An 18,182-nucleotide genomic window follows, 5' to 3' on the forward strand; every position below is an offset into this window, starting at 1 on the left:
ACATAGCGACTTGAAAGTTTACACAGATTTTTTTTAATGATTTGAAACAGATCTGGGGGGAAGGGGGAGGGGGCTTAATATTTTTCCGACCCCTAAATAAGGACCACCCTACTATACATACACTGATCGTTCTTACCATTTTTTTTATTTTAGTTATATATGCACATATTTGAGTCACAACTAATTGGATTAATCGCTAGTTATAGGTGTATGGATAAGTAGCATAAGTTGACTTAAAAATATACAAAGAGATGTAAAAACGTGGTGCTGAATTTGTTGAATACAAATAAAAACTTTCCCAGTATAAATTGGAAATACACCATACTAACCACACCTCAACTAACGATGGACCATCAAATAGATTTTTGAATACTGTTTGTAAAACCGAAGAAAGGTGAAGTGAAAATGTGTTTAAGAGAGATGATTTAAGCCGGGTCGTGAAGAAAAAATAAAAAAAAAAAAAATTGTATCCAGACCGATGGATGTGTACATTTTCAACTATGCACTCCGAAAATTCACCAAGTTTGAATTTTCTTCGTATAAAATTTGTTTATCGAGAAAACATGATTCATCTGAGTTGTCGCAGCCATTAGCCACGTGACTTTATTTGTCGTTTCATCAATAATTAAGTTTACGGCGAATCTCGCGGTAAAAAAAAAAAAAAAATAAAAGAAAACCACGTCGAATCGAATTTGCATTTAAGTTTTACGTGATTAATCTACATCAATTTTCAATGAATTGAAGTGGACGTCGTCGGGTGAGGCGTAAGAGTGTTGGTTAATGATGGAATTTTCAAATTAAGTATAGAGTAAAGAAAAAGATCCGAGGTAAACTGAAGGAGGAAGAAAAAAAAAAAAAAACGACACAAGAAACCGAGAAAGGATGAAAAGAAAAGAAAATCGAAACGCGAAGCGATGTTTAGGATTCAAGTATACCTAAGATATTGAGGAAAAAAAAATCGTGTGAAGCTCACCAGCGTCTTTACCTCCCTTCACGCAGATCCCAAAGCCGTGATGCGAGTCAGGAGGATCTCTGGCCATGGTGATGGTCCTCACGGTGAGTTCCTGGAGGCTTGGGGGCTGCGGCGGTGGGGAGGTTTGAAGATTTTGCTGTCCAGACTGGCTTGCGGAATTCCGAAGCGCCGCGACGCTGGCGGGACTCGAAGCCGGCGTCCGTCTGTCCGTCTGCCGTTTCTCGTTGACACCGTTGCCGAAGAGCCTGGCTCAATAACCGGGCATTAAGTAGCGGAGCAGCTGTCAGTTACCCATGGAGAGTAAAAAAGCGTCTTCCATGGGTCGTTCAGACCGCTGTACAACGATAATAATTGCGAGAAAATCGAAAGCCGAACTAACCTGAGCACTTGCTCCGGCGAGATCGCTCCGCTTCCGCCTCCCCCATGTCCCCGTTTCCGGTAAGGTGTCGTGTGGGTCGAATGATGGTGCGGGGCGCTCGGGGGCCTTTCGACTATTGTGTAACTGGTACCCGGTGGGCTGTAGTAGCCCCTGTTTTGGCCGGTCTGATGCCTCGTCGATTCGAGGTCCTCCGCCTCGTAGCATCCCGTTCTTAGGAAGTGGGAGCCACTCCTCAGGAAATTGGATCCGCTTCCTCCGCCCCACTGCAGTTCCTGTAACTCGGAGCCGTAATCCTCCGTGCTGCTAGCCATGACGATGACGTCTCAGGCTCTCGTCATGCCTGTGAGAACATGATGTTGAGAAGAAAAAAAATAAATATCTCCGAACGATATCAGCGGAGAATAATCGTGATCCTCGTTAAAATTTCATGCGCTTAACGGTTGCGTTGCACGCTCCGATTGGCTGGAACTTGGAATCGATTCGGTGTGGTTGGAAAATCGTTTACGCCAACGAATTTCGACGAAAAAACTTTGGTATCAATTATTTGCTGCGAATCTAAATGTGGCAATGAGAATGCGATATGTCACGTATGCCCTTATGCATAAATGTATTTTTGCGCTACCGGTCTGGTAGTAGAGTCAACTTCTTGATGATTATGTTGTTACCGCCCCGTCACCACGACAGGGCTTCATTTGACAGAGTTTTAACTCTTCCTTCTCACCTCGATGATCAGTGATATGTGCGGTTACGTACGTAGAACTACGCATTTGCATGATTCAATGCTGGAAATGAGCGAACAAAGAAATGAGAAAAAAAGAAAAAAAGTCGAGGAAATGAATGCGTTCTCAACTCCTTTTCTTTTCCGTATAACGGGGAATGGTATGAAATACTGAGAGACGAAATAATAGCACACACTCGCACACTCGGATAAAAGATCGTACATGTATGTACATACAGATAGTCGAATAAATGTGTATCGACGGAACCCGGAGGGTTGATGGCGGATGTAATACTAAAGATGGGCGGCAGTATCCGCGGATCAATCAACCCGATACGCGAGGCATTTTAACAGAATTAAATTCTCGGTAGGTCGAGCCTTGCACGAGGTCAGGGTCGTTTGATGTACAGGGGTGGAATGCCAACAGATCTTTGTTATATACCAGCTGCACGTAGGGTATAGGTACTCTACCATGTATTCGCGGTACTACGAGATGACGTTCGTTATGCGTTATGTACTCCACATATCCTAAACGCCACCATAATTGATTTTTTTTTTTTATTGATAAAAACTCAGTACTACGTTGATCATGGTTCAATACTTGTTTTATCGTTATTCAGCTCTATGACGACGATAATACAATACTATGTTGATCACAATTCGGTATCATGTTAATGACAATTTAGTACTATGTTGATAATTTAGTGCCACATTGTTCATGATGGGTCAGTGACATGGTGATAACGAACCAGTATCGCTTTGATAATTCACTAATATGTCGATGATTGGAAAATGTAAAAATTTGTCAAATTATTGTAAAACTGAGTTCGCTGAATCGTAATCTAGTGCTAAAATTAAAAATGTTACGAACACCGGATTTTGAAATAATTGGTCGTTATTTTTAATCATTTTTATAATGAACGATCCAAAATTATATTTGGATTCGTAGAGAGTTTTAAGAGTTCGTTTGGATAAATCGGTATCCTAACGATATATAAAAACTAGGAAGTTCCTTTCATGTTGTATGGTAAGATAATCTTTGGCTCTAAGGACTTGGTTTGAAGATAAGCCCCCTCAGCGTTGTCAAGTAGCTCACAGCAACCAGAAACATCTTGAAAGGAACAAAAGAGGTGGACGTGAGTGCGTGCAAGAGTTGGGAGGAAAAAAGAAGATAAGGAATTGAAAGAGAAAGGAAAAAAATCTTTTTCTTTTCCTAGGTTCTTCTACTTCTACTTCTTCTTCTTCATGAAATCGCAGTTACCTTTGATACATGCGATGACAACACAGTACAATTCTGCACATATTTACAGTAATGTTCATTAACGCCTTCACCTTCCGGCTATCTTGTTTTCGGTCTGCCAAACAAAATGCGAAGTCAATTCTGTACGCGTTATGTAACAATGACTCTCAGTCTCTGAGGTCGGCTGCATCGCCGCTCATTGTCACATAATTAGTATAGAATCAAATTCACATTTCGTTTCGAACCGCAAACAAGGTAGCCAAAAGGGATAGGCATTAATGAACATTACTGTATACATAGTACGACGTGAAGTTGTCTCCAATCGATCGGCATGACGCAATTACATTATGCAACATGATACCTGGTTTGCACCGCGGATCGAGAAAAAACACTCAAAGTCTATTATTCAATGAAGAGGTAAAATTGTTCAAACTGATGAATAATTGAGTGATTCTCGCTAGTGACTAATTTCTACACGCCGTCGCCACGTGATGAATTGATCGGTTGGGTTCGTTCTATACCATTTTTCCGTACACGCCATGCATGGTGTGTCAATGACCTCTAGTAACATTTAAATGACCTGTACAGGGTACGAAAATTGGAAGAATAAAGGAAACGACAATATACAAAGAACAGTTTAAAAAATGGCCTTTAAAGTAAAATCTGGAATGGCGAATTGGAGTCAAATGGACGTAAATACAGACGTGTGAAGTTGAAGTTGAGCAGCTTGCGGTTGCAGGAAACGTTTAGAGATTATGGGTTGCACACAATAGGCATCGGGTCTAGATCTGAGATCCTTAATCTAAGAACGTTTTCTAATTGGACGATTTCCGGAGGTAAGTACCCGGTAAGCCTCGTGTTCCGGTAGTCAAACGCGATAACAGATCGCCAAGATGGATTTTAAGGCGCGGGTGGTTGGTTGAAGGACTGAGGAAGCCGCGGGGGCTTTTAAACAGAGTATGAAAATTCATTCCGGTCATTTCTTCGGCCACGTATAGGTGAGCAATGCATATGGTACTCAAATCGGTGAGTACCATGCATGCTGCATTCCGTATAGAGCTGCACGCACCAACAACAAGCCACATATTTGAGCTACTTTCTTTAGTAGACCTAGCTTAGGTTAGGATAGATCCAATTGGATTGACTCAATTTAAAGTGTTTTGCACGACTAAACGTCGAGTCAACTTAAGCCGGGCTAGGAAAGATTATATTGGAATAATTCAATTCAAAGTTATTTGTCCGAGTAATTGTCGAGACTTAACTGAGGCTTACAGGTAAGGTCAGATTAGATTGGATTGACTCGATTCAGAGTTTTCCTTCTCAAATTTCCAATAAAACTGAAATAACGCAACTCTCCGTAACTCAGACTGCTTGTACAATGTTTGTTTTTTGTCCAGTTTCTGTAAAAAGCATATCTGCATGTTTCTGGTACAGAAAGGAGTTATCGCAATCACGTGAGCGAATTGCTTCTACATTTTTCAAAATAGCGAACATCCACCGGTCGCCCTTGAAGTAAAACAGTTACCCAGAATTATTACATTTCGGTTTATGCCGGTATTACGAGCTTAGCGGTGGAGTAGGTACACGGTGACCCAACCTTGACACTGGGATATGAGGCCGATTGTTCTGCAGCCTGCAGGCGGTTGGCGTCGAGCGAGAAAGAGGGACGAAGGAGCGGAGATAGCGAGGGGTCTGAAGATGGGTATAGGATAGGACAGCGGGTAGATGGTGTAGGTGGCCCGGCGATACCTCGCGACTCGAGACTACTCGGTTCGCGAAAGCCTTCCAAGGGGTAGCGGGGCGAAGGAGAAAGAGAAGAGGGGTTGCCCAAGGGTGGGGCGATCAATACTGCAGCCCTGAAGCCGGCTTCATTCACGAGGCGCTCTGGCGGGTCTCGTTTTTGGCTCTTATCCGTCCCTCTCGCTCTCTCTATTTCCTCAGCTACTGGTACTGTTTGTTATTTAGGTCCACGACGGCGTATTCGTCAGCCGATAACCGCTCAGCCACTCACTCTGCACCCTCGGTGATATAACTAGACCCGTTCTTCTCTCAAACCATCGCCGTCGGCCCCGTCGCCGACTCAATGATCTATAGATCGAAGCCCGGTTAAAAGCTCCAGCGTTCGCCTGATGCAAACCACGGGGAATTTTCTCCCTGTCTGCTCTCCCCCTTTGCTTCTTTTCTCTTGTTCTGACAATCCTTAAAACGTGCATAATAATTTGGCTCAATGTCAAGTAGGCGCGATGTCGAGTGTCGTCAATGCTCCGGCACTCTGAATTACCGACCGATCGACAGTCTGCTGGTAAAACAGAATAACCTACAGCGCGAATAGACGAATTCGACGAGTTTACGGAAATCAACCATTTGTAACAATCTAAGCGATCGGCATCAGATCATTGGATACGTTTTTGCCCTTTCTTTTTCGTGGCTTTTTATTTTCTGATCTTCTTACTTTCCATTCAAGTTCAAATCCGCAATGCGAACATTCAACAGCGTCTCGCAGGCGAAACGATGATCGCTTACAGCACGTGGTTGGAAAATTTTTCACTCTTCAGCGGATACGGACAAAAATTACGAGGGAAAGTAAAGCCGTGAATGTATTCCCCGGGGAATTTCAACAACTTTTGTATATAATTCCTGAAATCCTCACATATCCTTAAAACGAGAGTGACTAAGTTTCTAATTTTTATTTTGACTCGTTTTTAACCATCATGCAGTTTTTTCCTTATCTTCTGTTTTATCTTTATGAAATTTATTACCCTCTCTCTATCGCGGGAGATTCTCCTTCCGAAGGTTATAACCATACACTGAGAGTAAAAAAAGTCGTTCAATCAAAAGAAAAAAAATTGCTTCGTTCAACTAAGTGTGGCTATTACAAGTTAGTTGTCATAAGTTGCCCGATCTAAATAAAAAATATTCCTGTTGACAGAACTATTATTTAACACAAATACGAGGATGCACAGTCAAAGAAATAGTGAGTTGATTGACATGTATTATTTGCTTAAGATGAAAATCATATTTCTAATCTGAATATCCTACTTCTTGACCCAACAAATGTTTAATCATTGCAGGATCATGTTCGGTTGGTTTAAAAAAATCTCAGTTAACGGAACTGTATATTTAGTTTAAAAAATCACAGCTAGGTATAACCAACTGAATATTCAGCTCAGTGTAGTTTTTCAATCATTAATTGAAATAAATTTTTTGATGACTGTAGTCTCGTATCGTTCGGCTAAAGAAATGCTCAGGTTATATGGTAACGTAATGTTTTGTTAGAGTTACTATATTCGATTGCTGAGATTAAATGGAATCAAAGGAAGTCCTGCAATCATTTGGAACAGTTCCGGATAAAAAATAAGGTTGAAATTTTTATCCTAATTACAGCTGTTAGTAGTTTTTTCAGTAACGCGAACAGCTTATAATTGTCTGCAAGTCAGGTAAAATGCTTCTAATCAACAAAATATTTATTCGACATAAATATTTCGTTTATGAAATTGGTCCTACTCACTGAAAACTTGGATTTCATAACCTTTATCCTTTACCAGCTGCTTTACGCGTCGGACTTTTATCGTTTTTTTTTCGACTAACAAAATATTCAAAAGTATTTAAATTTATTAGCCTATACGTGTATTGAAGATGGATTCATTGAACTATTTGTATGGCAGCAATTTTGTTACTGTATCGAGTGATACATACATTTGATTCAACAAAAGTATTTTCAATTAATCAAATTATATTCGCTGACTTGGATCAACTTTGTTTCTTTCAATCATCAAAGGTCCTGACAAACAACACATTTAATTCATTCAACCGTACGTATTCATCAATATATAAGTTTGAACGGAAGGCATGAAAATCACTTAGTTTCGCGAAATCAATTTGTTCACTAAATTATATGTACGGGTTGATTTCAGAGGATCAAATTTCATTCCACGGAATACTGAATTCTTTTGATTCGTTGATTTGACCTGACAAAATTTATTATGTTAGCTACGGTACATTCATTTTCACAAAGTAATGATTGAAGCAACCATTTTTCATCAAACTAAATCGATTCGGTTGATTCAACGACTTTTCTCTCTCCGTGTAACTTCTTTAGTACTTCGCATATATTTCAGGTTTAAAATCAGTCAAAAATATATGCTAGAGTAGAAGAGAAAAAAGGATAAGGCCAAGATCAAGAAAAACAAACGTGAATTGCTAGCACGGGTAATAGTAACGGGCTTCTCTGCAGCCCAAGAGCTTTGCTGCATCGAGGTATAAATGCTGCATGTGTCTGACCATAAACGTGACGCTACTACTGTGGTCTCATAATGGTATACGGAACAGCGCATGCGCGCTGCGCTTATCAAAACAAAGCTGTGTCGTGTACAGGTGACACTTGTTTATTTCATATTTATCGTAATTACGAAGTGGTACGATACACGATGTCAAATATTTCGATATTTTCTCGTTAAGAGGTAACGGAAGTTTCTCTTTAAATATCTTTTCTTTCTCTTTGTTGTTATTATTTGCGAACTACGTAATTCAGGGCCGAATTACGACATCAGGCTCTTCTACGTCAAACCGATCGCGACGCTCACTTAAAGAATTTCAAATCACCAAAATTTTTTTTCGCATATCGTTTTATTATTTGGAATGCTTAGAATCATATCGTATGAGTCCAATGTCGAAAAAAAGAAATCATATTGGATTCTTTGCAACATAAATAATAATGATCGTTTTCTAACATGACTAAGAATGATGCTTATCATAAATTTGTAAATAGACTTGTTTTTTTATGGATAAATAACCCAGTTATTAATTTTAGATATTCGACGCACGTAATATCTTTAAATTTTTTAAATATATGGCGTGGACTATTGGCAAGAGCCACCTTGAAAACGGACATAAAATTTGGTCTGAATTCAAAATACTCGAAATGGTCAAGTCATCGTGCTTTCGAAGTCGTATTGACTGAGAGTTAAGAAACTTTATTTAAAAATTTTAAATACACCGATTTTTAACCACAAAAACTTACGCGTGACGCGCTAATGAGCGGCGGTTCCGTGTATTCAATAAATTAAAGCATTCTGAGTTTTAGACTGATAAAAGCTTTCCGAAAAATAGACAACTGTTATTCTATAAATGAGAACATTAACCTTTGAATGAATAGACTCATAGCTTTCCTATTGTTCAAAAAACTTCACTACGCTTCAATACGAGCTGATGTATAAGTGCGTCAAATTTGTCACACATATGCACATGCATTCACGTGTCATCTGTGGTAAGTCAAACAATCAGTATTATCAGTTTGTAGACTTAGAATTTATAGAGATCTGAGCTATCAAATCTTCACCATCGCACAGCTTTCAAACTGATTGGAACACATACACGGTTTCGACAAATCGCCCTTGCGCGTGCGCGTTCTAATGCTCCTAACAAAGCGACAACCTGGCAATGAGAGAAAAACTTTTAAGAAACCGTTTAATCTTTACTTGCACTCCAGAGGTAATGTCAAGTGGTAACATTGTTTGCAACATTTTCGATTGAACTCGTTTTGTGAGTTGTTGATTAATGTCTTTAAAAAAATGTATAATTTGACAAATTTTTTATCCTAAAAAATGACGCATGGCGTGGTTGGCGTACTGGCTAATCCGGCCCATGGCTACATTGCGTAGTCGATAATTGGAAATGGATTTTGATTTCGTATTCTTATTAGAGCAAACAAGAAATAGTAGAAAACGATCCGTTGAGCCCGAGATTTGACGTATTACAGCTGTACAGATAGGGTAATATTTTACCGTTCAAAGCTATCGTCTCACGTGTACATATATATAAGATACGGCAAGGTGAGCGATACTAGGTTGGAAATGAAATGGTAACTAATCACGCGATGAAATCGCTAGTTCCGTGAACGACAGGTACGACAGTTCCGACGTCGAGAGGTTTATCCGGCTCGTGGACATGAATAAATATAAATACATGAATAATGATCGGATGTTACGCTGTATACTTTGCTACTCACCATACTATATTTATGCCCCAAAAGGGTTCATCCCTATAGCACTGGTAAATTGAAAAGAACGTTGAGCAGTGAACAAATTCAAATAGATAAGAAGAAAAACTCGAAAAACAAAAATAAATTGTCTGAAGCATTTGTGGATTTGTTTTTAATTTTTTTTTTTTTTTTTGTTTTCTTCATTTATTATATCACAGCACGGCAGTCACGTAGTTCGTATTATTAACCTAATTTATGGTCAACGGTAAGTAAGTATATTGGCGTGACTTGCGTGTCTCCGTTACCAGAGTTATACCAATATTGTTATTCACAACAAAAGCTGGGATTAGGTAAGCATAAAGCCTGCACCCTATAGTTTTATATGCATACCTACTTGCGAGTAATATACACGAGCGTTTAAGAAATATTAACTTTAGACCTACGTGATTTGGAAAATTAAACGACGGATATATATCTATAATATAAATAAACAACGATCTCAACGCGGGAACGAGTTGCAATAGCCAGTTCATGACCTCGTAGTTTAAACCAGTATTGAATTAAAAAAAAAAAATTCTATCATGCGGTAACGAATATATCTAAATGAGGAATGATGGGTTATTAATTTAAAGAGAAATTTTGTATTTTGCAGAGGTCGAAAAAAATGAATCTGCAAACACTTGCAAACTGTAGACACCTCGGAAATTTTTCACCGAAATTTTTTCCCCTCTTTTTTTGACGTTTATCACTATACTTTAAAACTTCAAGTAACTTCACAGACCCAAAAAAAGGTTCGCAGTGAATCAAATTTACTGCAACTTCAATTAGGCATTAATTAAATGTTCGCGAATGTTCACATTTTCAGAATAAATTTAAAACAACGGTTGGTTGAAGAATAATTTCAACAAATCATGCAACGCGAACGCGAGTCAAAGCAGTTTCCAACTCTTTCTGCAGATGATTTGTACTTACTACGATCACTTTAATCTACTTAACGTCAGCCCCTGGCCCCGTAATTTTCCTCCACCCCCTTTCAATGATGCATATCGAATTGATTAACTCATTTGCTTATTCAATCAGTAAAAGTACAGGCTCGAAGGTTATCCCGTTTAATTTTCTAATTCAGGGGCTTGACGGCGGCATCGCGTCGCGCCGGTTTGAAACGGTTTATTCATGCAGTCATGGAAGGCGGACGCCGACGTCCGCGGGTTATGGATTATAGTCGTTGAGAATCGCGTGTTACCATACGTTAATACTATACAAATATAGGTACATCGGTATGTACGTGAAATCTACAATATATGCCCGTACCAAATTGATATCCAGAAAATTATAAACCGCAAATTTACTCTTTTACACGTATTGCGAATTGCCAGGTTGGATGCACTGAGAAAAATTTCATTTCTGTTTGGTTACTAGAAAATTCTAGCTGAACGGATATAGTCACAATAAGCGTTTAAATGTTTTGAGTAATTACAACAAAATATTGTACGAGTAACCATTCGGTGTAATTCTAGTTGGCAACACGTGATTCGTCGGAACGTTACATCTGATTGATTAGTTAACGAAAGTATTTCACTCAAGTTTTCGCAATAGTTACAAGGAAATATATTATGTGCGAGTGACGATAATCAAAAAGAATTCGTCAGTAACACATCCTAGATTGTCTGGTTACAGGAGCAAACCTTATTTTCATTTTGTACCCCAAACTGCATATTTCTTTATTATAGTAAAAATGAATACATTTAAAGACTGTAAAGTAACCATACCTAAACTTTTTTGTCGCGTATGCTCGCCGCAAAATTTCTCATTCTTTTTTTTTCCATGCCAGTGCAGACAAATGAAAAAAAGGAAACACGTCGGACAGAGAGTTTTGAAAAGGGGGCGTTTTTCTCGTCACGTTAAATGTACATCTACACGTGATACAACACAGATATTGCAACGAAACGCTGATGAAAACGGGGCAAAGGGGGTTGGCGTTACACAATACGGATGAATCCGTTTCGTTGGTTCGGGCTTGTACCGTGAATCCGTGCTCTGAGGCTGACAGTCTTTTTATCCGGGAAATGGGAGACCTGATTGGCTCGGTGTCTGCCAACCGGTAAATCCACCCCCGTCTCCTTGTCTGCCTTATCGGGGACTTGATACCTTTATGAACCCCCTCCTCACTTAGGTTAGGTTAGGTTAGGTTAGGTTTAGGGTTAGGTTTACGTCTGTGCCACGGTCAGAGGAAGACTAACGTGCAGTCGCCTCGGATCCACGATGAAAACACTCCGATGCTCGTCAAAGCGGATCACTGATGCGTAACCGACCTGCTTTCCACTCGTATAAATCACGAAAGAATTCGCTCAATTATATATTTGATTTAGATTTGAGGTTAAGTTGCGTTATGCCGACGATTCGATTCATTGGAGGTTTCAGGGTGGAATTGGAATATCTAATTCGATACACTCGTTTTTTGTCGTTATCGCATTTTGTCTACAGAGAAAAGAATTTTCACTTTGATTCAAAGGGTCGTGTGGCAGGTTTTTTCCGCTCTATGCGATAAGATTTTTCTTTGGCCAAATCTGTAGTACGACCTTTCAAAAATTGGATTCACAGGGTTGTTATTTGTAATACACTTGTGAAAGACGTCTTAAATTCCTGAAAGTAGCATTTTACAGTCCCTTCTTGACAAAAGTTTCATTTCCCGTATCCCTAAAGGTTGTTTTATTTTCGGATGGATTCAGTTGATTCGAGTTAAGTCAACAGTCTGGTTCGTTCGAGTTCCTAGATTAGAATTGATCGGCTTACCATTCACCGTACAGTTATTTGATTCCTAAAAAAGACCCTGGAACGGATATAAAATATTGAAGGCAACTGTCAGGTGTGTCCTTTCAATAATTTGTATCACTCACGCAGGTATTAGAGGTAATGCCTCAACTTTTATATAACGCAAGAATTTTTTTCACGTTTTTTCATTCGTGTTTTTCGTACACAAAGTATTCGTTTTGACGGTGGTAGCGTAAGTCTGGGAATGCGCATGCGCGAAGTACAGAAAAGACCAGTTTTAACTTTTAGGAGTTTATGTTTATGTACTCCGCACATGCGCTGTCGCAAACAAATCTGACATTGCGCGACCCTCACCTCAATTTCCTGTTTTGTAAAAAAACACATACCATACTCATGCTACATAAAGAACGTTGTGCAACAACAAGGCAACAGTCTTTTCGCCACGCGAACTTGCACAAGCGTACTCGCCGCGTGCTCACCTAAGACTCATATTGCAATCTTACGCTCGGCCCGAAAAGACCGAGTTTGCCTCCTTGTTGCGCAATACACTATTTATCGGTAGCTCGTCTTTGGCTCTCAAAGTCGTGTTTCGTACAATCCAAATACATCTCTAATCGTACAGAAACTCAAGGGAGACGGCAATCGCTGTGGCGTGTTATAAAGATACCTGTTTCTCTTATGCGGTTCGAATGCGAACGTTGAATCAATAAGATATGATGATGGAGAAAAGGTTTATGGTGGGTTGCCCTATAGTCCAGCATACACACGCATACACACTTTCATGTGTAACCCACGAAACGTGTCCTTCTTGTAAATATACTCATGTATATTTCAATATAGTGCGAAACTATAAATAACTATCTATTATACAGTTGTGTGTACAAATGCATTGGTAGCTATCTGTGGTCAAGTCACAGTGGTTTGTTTACAAGTCCATAATTTTTGAACAACCATTTGTTTTCAAAAAGAAAATCCCTGTTAAACAGAGAGCAAAACATAATGCGGTTAATAGAATTTTTTGTACGTTACAAAACGATTTAGGTTACAATGCTTCGAAATTTGTCCTCATTAAAAATGCAAATTTTTCTATGTATGTGGACTAATTAGACCTAGTAAAGAATCCGTGCTCTCGCATAAAATCGAATTATTCCACAGCCTCGAACCCGCCTTCGTAACGAAAATACACCGTATTTAGTCTTGTTTGAAAGAGAATAGAAATTGGTTCTTGATACGGTCCCAATAAATTGCAAAATCAATTCTAACGTTTGTCAGATGTTTTGGTCCATACACTAGAAATCCAAAAAACCGATAGGGACAAAGAGACTAGAAAAACGAGAACTGGATTCTTTGATCAAACCTACATCTGTTGTATTCAGATTCTAAAAAATTCTTCTGATAATTCGAAGTTGCAATCTTTTATTTCCGCAATCTACAATCTTAAAACTGGAAAAACAATTGAATCCTTCATTCTACGCTAATTCTGTAATTTTTCGGTTTTCAAAAAACCGTTTCTCGATGATTCTGCGATATAAATCTGAAATGGCAATTCACCATTTTCACGATCTAGAATTTGAGTACTCCAATTTTTTATTTCCGCGATCTACATTCTTAAGAGTGGAAAAACAATTGAATCCTTCATTCTAACCTGATTCCGTGATTTTTCTGTTTTTAAAAAACAGTTTCTCAATGATTCTGCGATCCAAATCCGAAATGGCAATTTTCTATTTTCACAATCTAGAATCTGAGAGTAAACAGAGAACAGATATTACGAGTGATGAAGCAGAGTACGAAGTGCGCGGTGCCATATACATATATAACAAAAGACGATCGATGGGTCGCGTGAGTGCGTTTTCCGAGCCACATGTTGGCACTGTGTCAGGGAGCGGGGGCGGTTTACCCGTTTCACGATCTGCAGGGGTGGTTTGAACCGACTCTGGATTTTCCCTGGCACGCGAGTCCTCGTTAGGTTAGGTCGCAGCTGATGTATAGCCAGGCAGGCAGATAGCAGGCGAACGGTTAGGCCAGTCGTGTATGTTAATATTTGTTACACAGGTACGGCGATACGCGTCTCATACCCACGCGTGGCCGCTCCTAAACTCCATCACAAATAACGGGGGGAATTGAGGGTCGAAGCCCTAGGTCGAAAAAGAAAAAGAACAAGAATAACAGTCGAAGCGAGAAAACGCGAGCCGACAGCCCTTGTTCGTACGTTTGTACGTCTAACGGGATATTTTTATTAAGACGTCTTATGGTCGAGCATTTTTTCCCATTTACACTATTTCTTTATCGCTTAAATAAAGTAGACGCGTTCTGAGATTTCGAAATACTCATTCCCGACGTTTAAGTACAGAATTTAAAGTTCCTCTGGGTCTAATGCCTATAATAGCCTTTTAAGATGGATGTCAAATCGATTTTGTCGATTCATAAATATTGTAAAATTCTGAGCAATTACAGTCTTCAATCATTCATCCTTCTCCGGGAATTGTTTGAAACGTGCAAAAATATCAGTCGTCTTTTCAGAAGTTCAAATAGATGATATTTTCAGACGCTTAATAATGAAAATCTGCAGAAATTATCTGAGATTAGTGAATTAATGGTTCAAATTAACTGGTTCTTGATTATAAATGGTAAATTAATGGTTCAAACCGTTATTTACCGTGGTCTGGAAATTATGATGAGACTTATTGGACAATGTTTATACTGTTGTCAGCACTTCGGACGCAATAAAGAATACTTTCCAGACATGTCAATGTCAGTTCATACTGACCGAGAGACTGGAAAAATGTCTGAGACATCAGGAATATGTAGAAGGTGTAATGACATCTGACTGGACGTATTGATACGTCCAGATGAAACGAAAATATGTAGAGTTGTGTTTTTACACGACATAGAGACGTCTCGAAGGAGTCTGATGTATAGCATTGTGATATCGAGGTGCGAAAAGTATCTTACGACTCGACTCAACTCGATATTTAATCATAGAGAAGTTGCTTGTAAGATGATTGCCTAATGAGCATGACATTATGATGGATGTGATGAATCCGTTAAATATGTGCAAGAGAATTCGTTAAAGAAGTAAAGAAAATCATACGTGACTTACATCGAATTTGGAATCGAATTAATAGCTTAGATTGCGATTAAAAAATACATAATCCAACTTTTCTCGACTGATATTTTTTTATCCCTTGTTTCATACGAATTAAAGAGAAAAAAAATAATACCTCGTTTCAGGGTAACAGAGATAAAGGTCATCCGCAGGCCTACGGCACAAAACTTTTGTTTCCGCAATCTCTTCCACATCAGATTCCCTGATCGTTTTTCAGTCTCACTGTTTTCACGTCTTGCTGTTTTTTGGAAATTTATTACCAAATCCTGGGGTCAGGCGATGTGGGGTTATTTGGCTCGTCGACAGGGTGCCGAGTGAAATATTATTATTGGCACCAAGGTCTTCGGGCCGCCGTGGCGGGTCGTGGTTCAGACGGGGTGGCACTGCACGCGTGTTCAATATGTATACATTAACCTGAGCTGTTGCTGTTCCAACCGTTTCTTGCTGTAATTTTTTCTATTTCCTTTTACTTGTGTCCGTTTTTCGATACGCGTTCATTCTCACACCATATTCGTATAATCCAAGCAAAGCTCGACAAGTTTATCAATGCACTTACGTTTCTCAGCATGATGATATTTTATCACATCGACATTTATCAAGTTTTTCTATCCCCCGCCTCGGAATAAAATACTTTCTTTTTTTTTTCAAGGTGGTGATAGATTTCTCAATATATGAAGAAGAAAAAATGATAAACAAAACGACGTATGAGACGGAAATAGCAAGAAGAGTTAATTGTTACAGTAGGCTAAAGGCTGCTTGCACACTGCAGCGGAATGAGAACGACATATTGGAGGAAAAATTGTAACTCGACACGACACAAATATTTAAAAAAAAAAAAATCACGAACAGCAACAACACTAACAACAAACAGAACGATTTCCAAATACCGGATGTAAATAATATTCCCGCATTTCCAACAGCCGGCCAAGGCTGATCTACAACTGGCACTGCCAGCCAGGCCGCACACTTAAGTGTGGCCGCCTACCCACCCTCATACCTCAAACTTCACTACGGCAGAGGAGGAAACGGGGGAGGGATAGGAATACTTCTTAAACGCCCCTCACGGCTGCCCGGTAAACTAAAAACCTCGCGCAGCCATCGCCACGCGCAATCTCAACGGGTTCACCCTTAATTTAAACCTCAACACGATTATCCGTTCAAGTTACGAAAAATAGATCAGTAGTGGAAATATTCATCTCACATGAGTTGTGGAAATTTTTTCAACCATACACGAATACCGAATCACCATCAGTTTACATGGTTAATTTTTCCTCGTATAATATTGCGAGGATCTACTCGGATTTCGAGGAATGGTTTATTCCATTTTTCATACATCGCGCCTTAGCGGCAAAACTGACATGAGTCGAATATTGGCTTTTTGAGTTGACATCACATTTGGATTTTCAAAGTTCGAGTCTGTAAGCTTAAAAAGTCACATTTCTGTAGTTGTATAATTACGGCTCATTATTCAACAAAAGTGACACAACTCAAAAGGACTGTTGTAAGGATCCTTACTGAAATCGAAAAACTTTTTACCACAAATGGTTTACTTCGTAGAATAGCAGGTAACTTTCTTAAACATGCAAAGCTTCTACTTATATTTATTTGCTTCTACTGAAAAATGCCAATTATGAGTTGTTTCACCTTAGTCGACAACAAGGTTCAACATCTATACCCATATGGAATTATATTTTGTATTAACCAGTGTAAAATTATTCGTACATACAAGCGCGAAGTAATGTCTGATCATCGATTCAATTTATTAAATCCTACAATGAACTGGGTATTAGGTTAGATCAGAGCCAAAGTCCCTAGCAGGTTTCATTTCGGACGGCTAAAATTAAATAAATTTTCACCTGCAGACTATACATTCGCATTAAATCGAACTCATCTGTATGCAATCATAACTGGTTCGTTTCACGATGGTAGTTATATTAATCTTAAATTAAATTGCCGTAGATTAGGTTATGATCAGACCTACTTATCAAACTTCGTTTGCTTATACGATATTACACTGACAGGGTCATTGCACATAAAAAATTTAAAAACTGGACAATCGCCGAAATCAACTGATCAAAACCGTCGACAAGTCGAACTGTTATTATGAAAAGTTGTAATCGTACACTATCTTTTTTGTTCGAATCACAATCTATTGTACGTTCTCGATAATTGCGAGTGCTCGACAAACTGACAAAAGGATTCGTTTGAGAAGATCTTAATTATTTACTCAAGTACTATATATTACTATAAGTATTACATAGTACCTTTATTTTTATAAGATGCTTATAGATGTTCCATTATACTCTAAACTTTGAGATTAATAAAAATAGACATTAGGATTTCCGTTCTTAAATGTTCTTCAAGGCAAAAAAGAGCAAAGAAGAGAGACCAGGAGAGAAGTATACAGTCTGGAAAAAATAAAGCTCGTTTTTCGCGTTATCAATTAGCATCGTTATTACAAAATGCGCGACTACTACAGAAGAAAACTAAAAGCAAAGGTGCTTGAAATACAAAATAACATTCGTGAAGCCTCGAATATTTATTAAATCATAAAATTCGTAAAGTGAGCCTGAAGCGCCGTTCACAATCAGTGCAGAAACTGGTTGATCTACCTACAGCAACAGGTTCGCGTGACGGAACCCCTGAACCGTACCCCCATAACGGAAGTCCCACTCATCAACCGTGGTAAAGACCTGCTATATGCTTCTGCAGGTTAAAGACGGGAATGTCTGAACGGTTCGCCCTTAGTGTATAAGATTGACTAATGACCGGTTAAATTTTTTTTCTTTCTCCATTTTCCTTGTTTCACTGCGTCTGACGATCAAACAGATAACGTTATATTTTTCCGGATTTTGAAAAGAAACCAAAAAAAAAAAAAGAGTTGGATCCAGCTTTTTATTTGATGTATATTTCGATTTAAGTATTTTCTGTTTCTTTTTCGCTTTTCGTTATTCTTCTTTATCTTCTTGAATAAATAATTATATAACCACCACAATAATTCTGTCAATTTAACA

The 18,182-nt window shown here is 38.8% G+C and overlaps 1 protein-coding gene across 13 annotated transcripts in view; it reads right to left on the minus strand.

Moving 5' to 3' along the window:
- LOC107217648 (whirlin) overlaps positions 1–16,175 on the minus strand; it is a 63,708-nt gene extending 47,533 nt beyond the window's left edge. For 5 of the 13 annotated variants that reach the window (XM_046740756.1, XM_046740761.1, XM_046740755.1 and 2 more), the window contains exons 1-3: positions 15,284–16,174; positions 1,353–1,692; positions 974–1,218 (exon numbers count right to left, since the gene is read on the minus strand). In XM_046740756.1, coding sequence (XP_046596712.1) covers positions 974–1,218; positions 1,353–1,663 — 556 coding nt within the window. In that variant the 5' untranslated portion in view covers positions 1,664–1,692; positions 15,284–16,174. Of the gene's footprint in view, positions 1–973; positions 1,254–1,352; positions 1,693–15,283 lie in introns of those variants that run through there. The other 8 variants (XM_046740764.1, XM_046740760.1, XM_046740758.1 and 5 more) reach the window with 5 other exon arrangements.
- Between the last annotated feature and the right edge of the window lie 2,007 nt (positions 16,176–18,182).

The sequence above is a fragment of the Neodiprion lecontei genome, chromosome 5 (assembly GCF_021901455.1).
Source record: "Neodiprion lecontei isolate iyNeoLeco1 chromosome 5, iyNeoLeco1.1, whole genome shotgun sequence".
Taxonomy (NCBI): domain Eukaryota; kingdom Metazoa; phylum Arthropoda; class Insecta; order Hymenoptera; family Diprionidae; genus Neodiprion; species Neodiprion lecontei.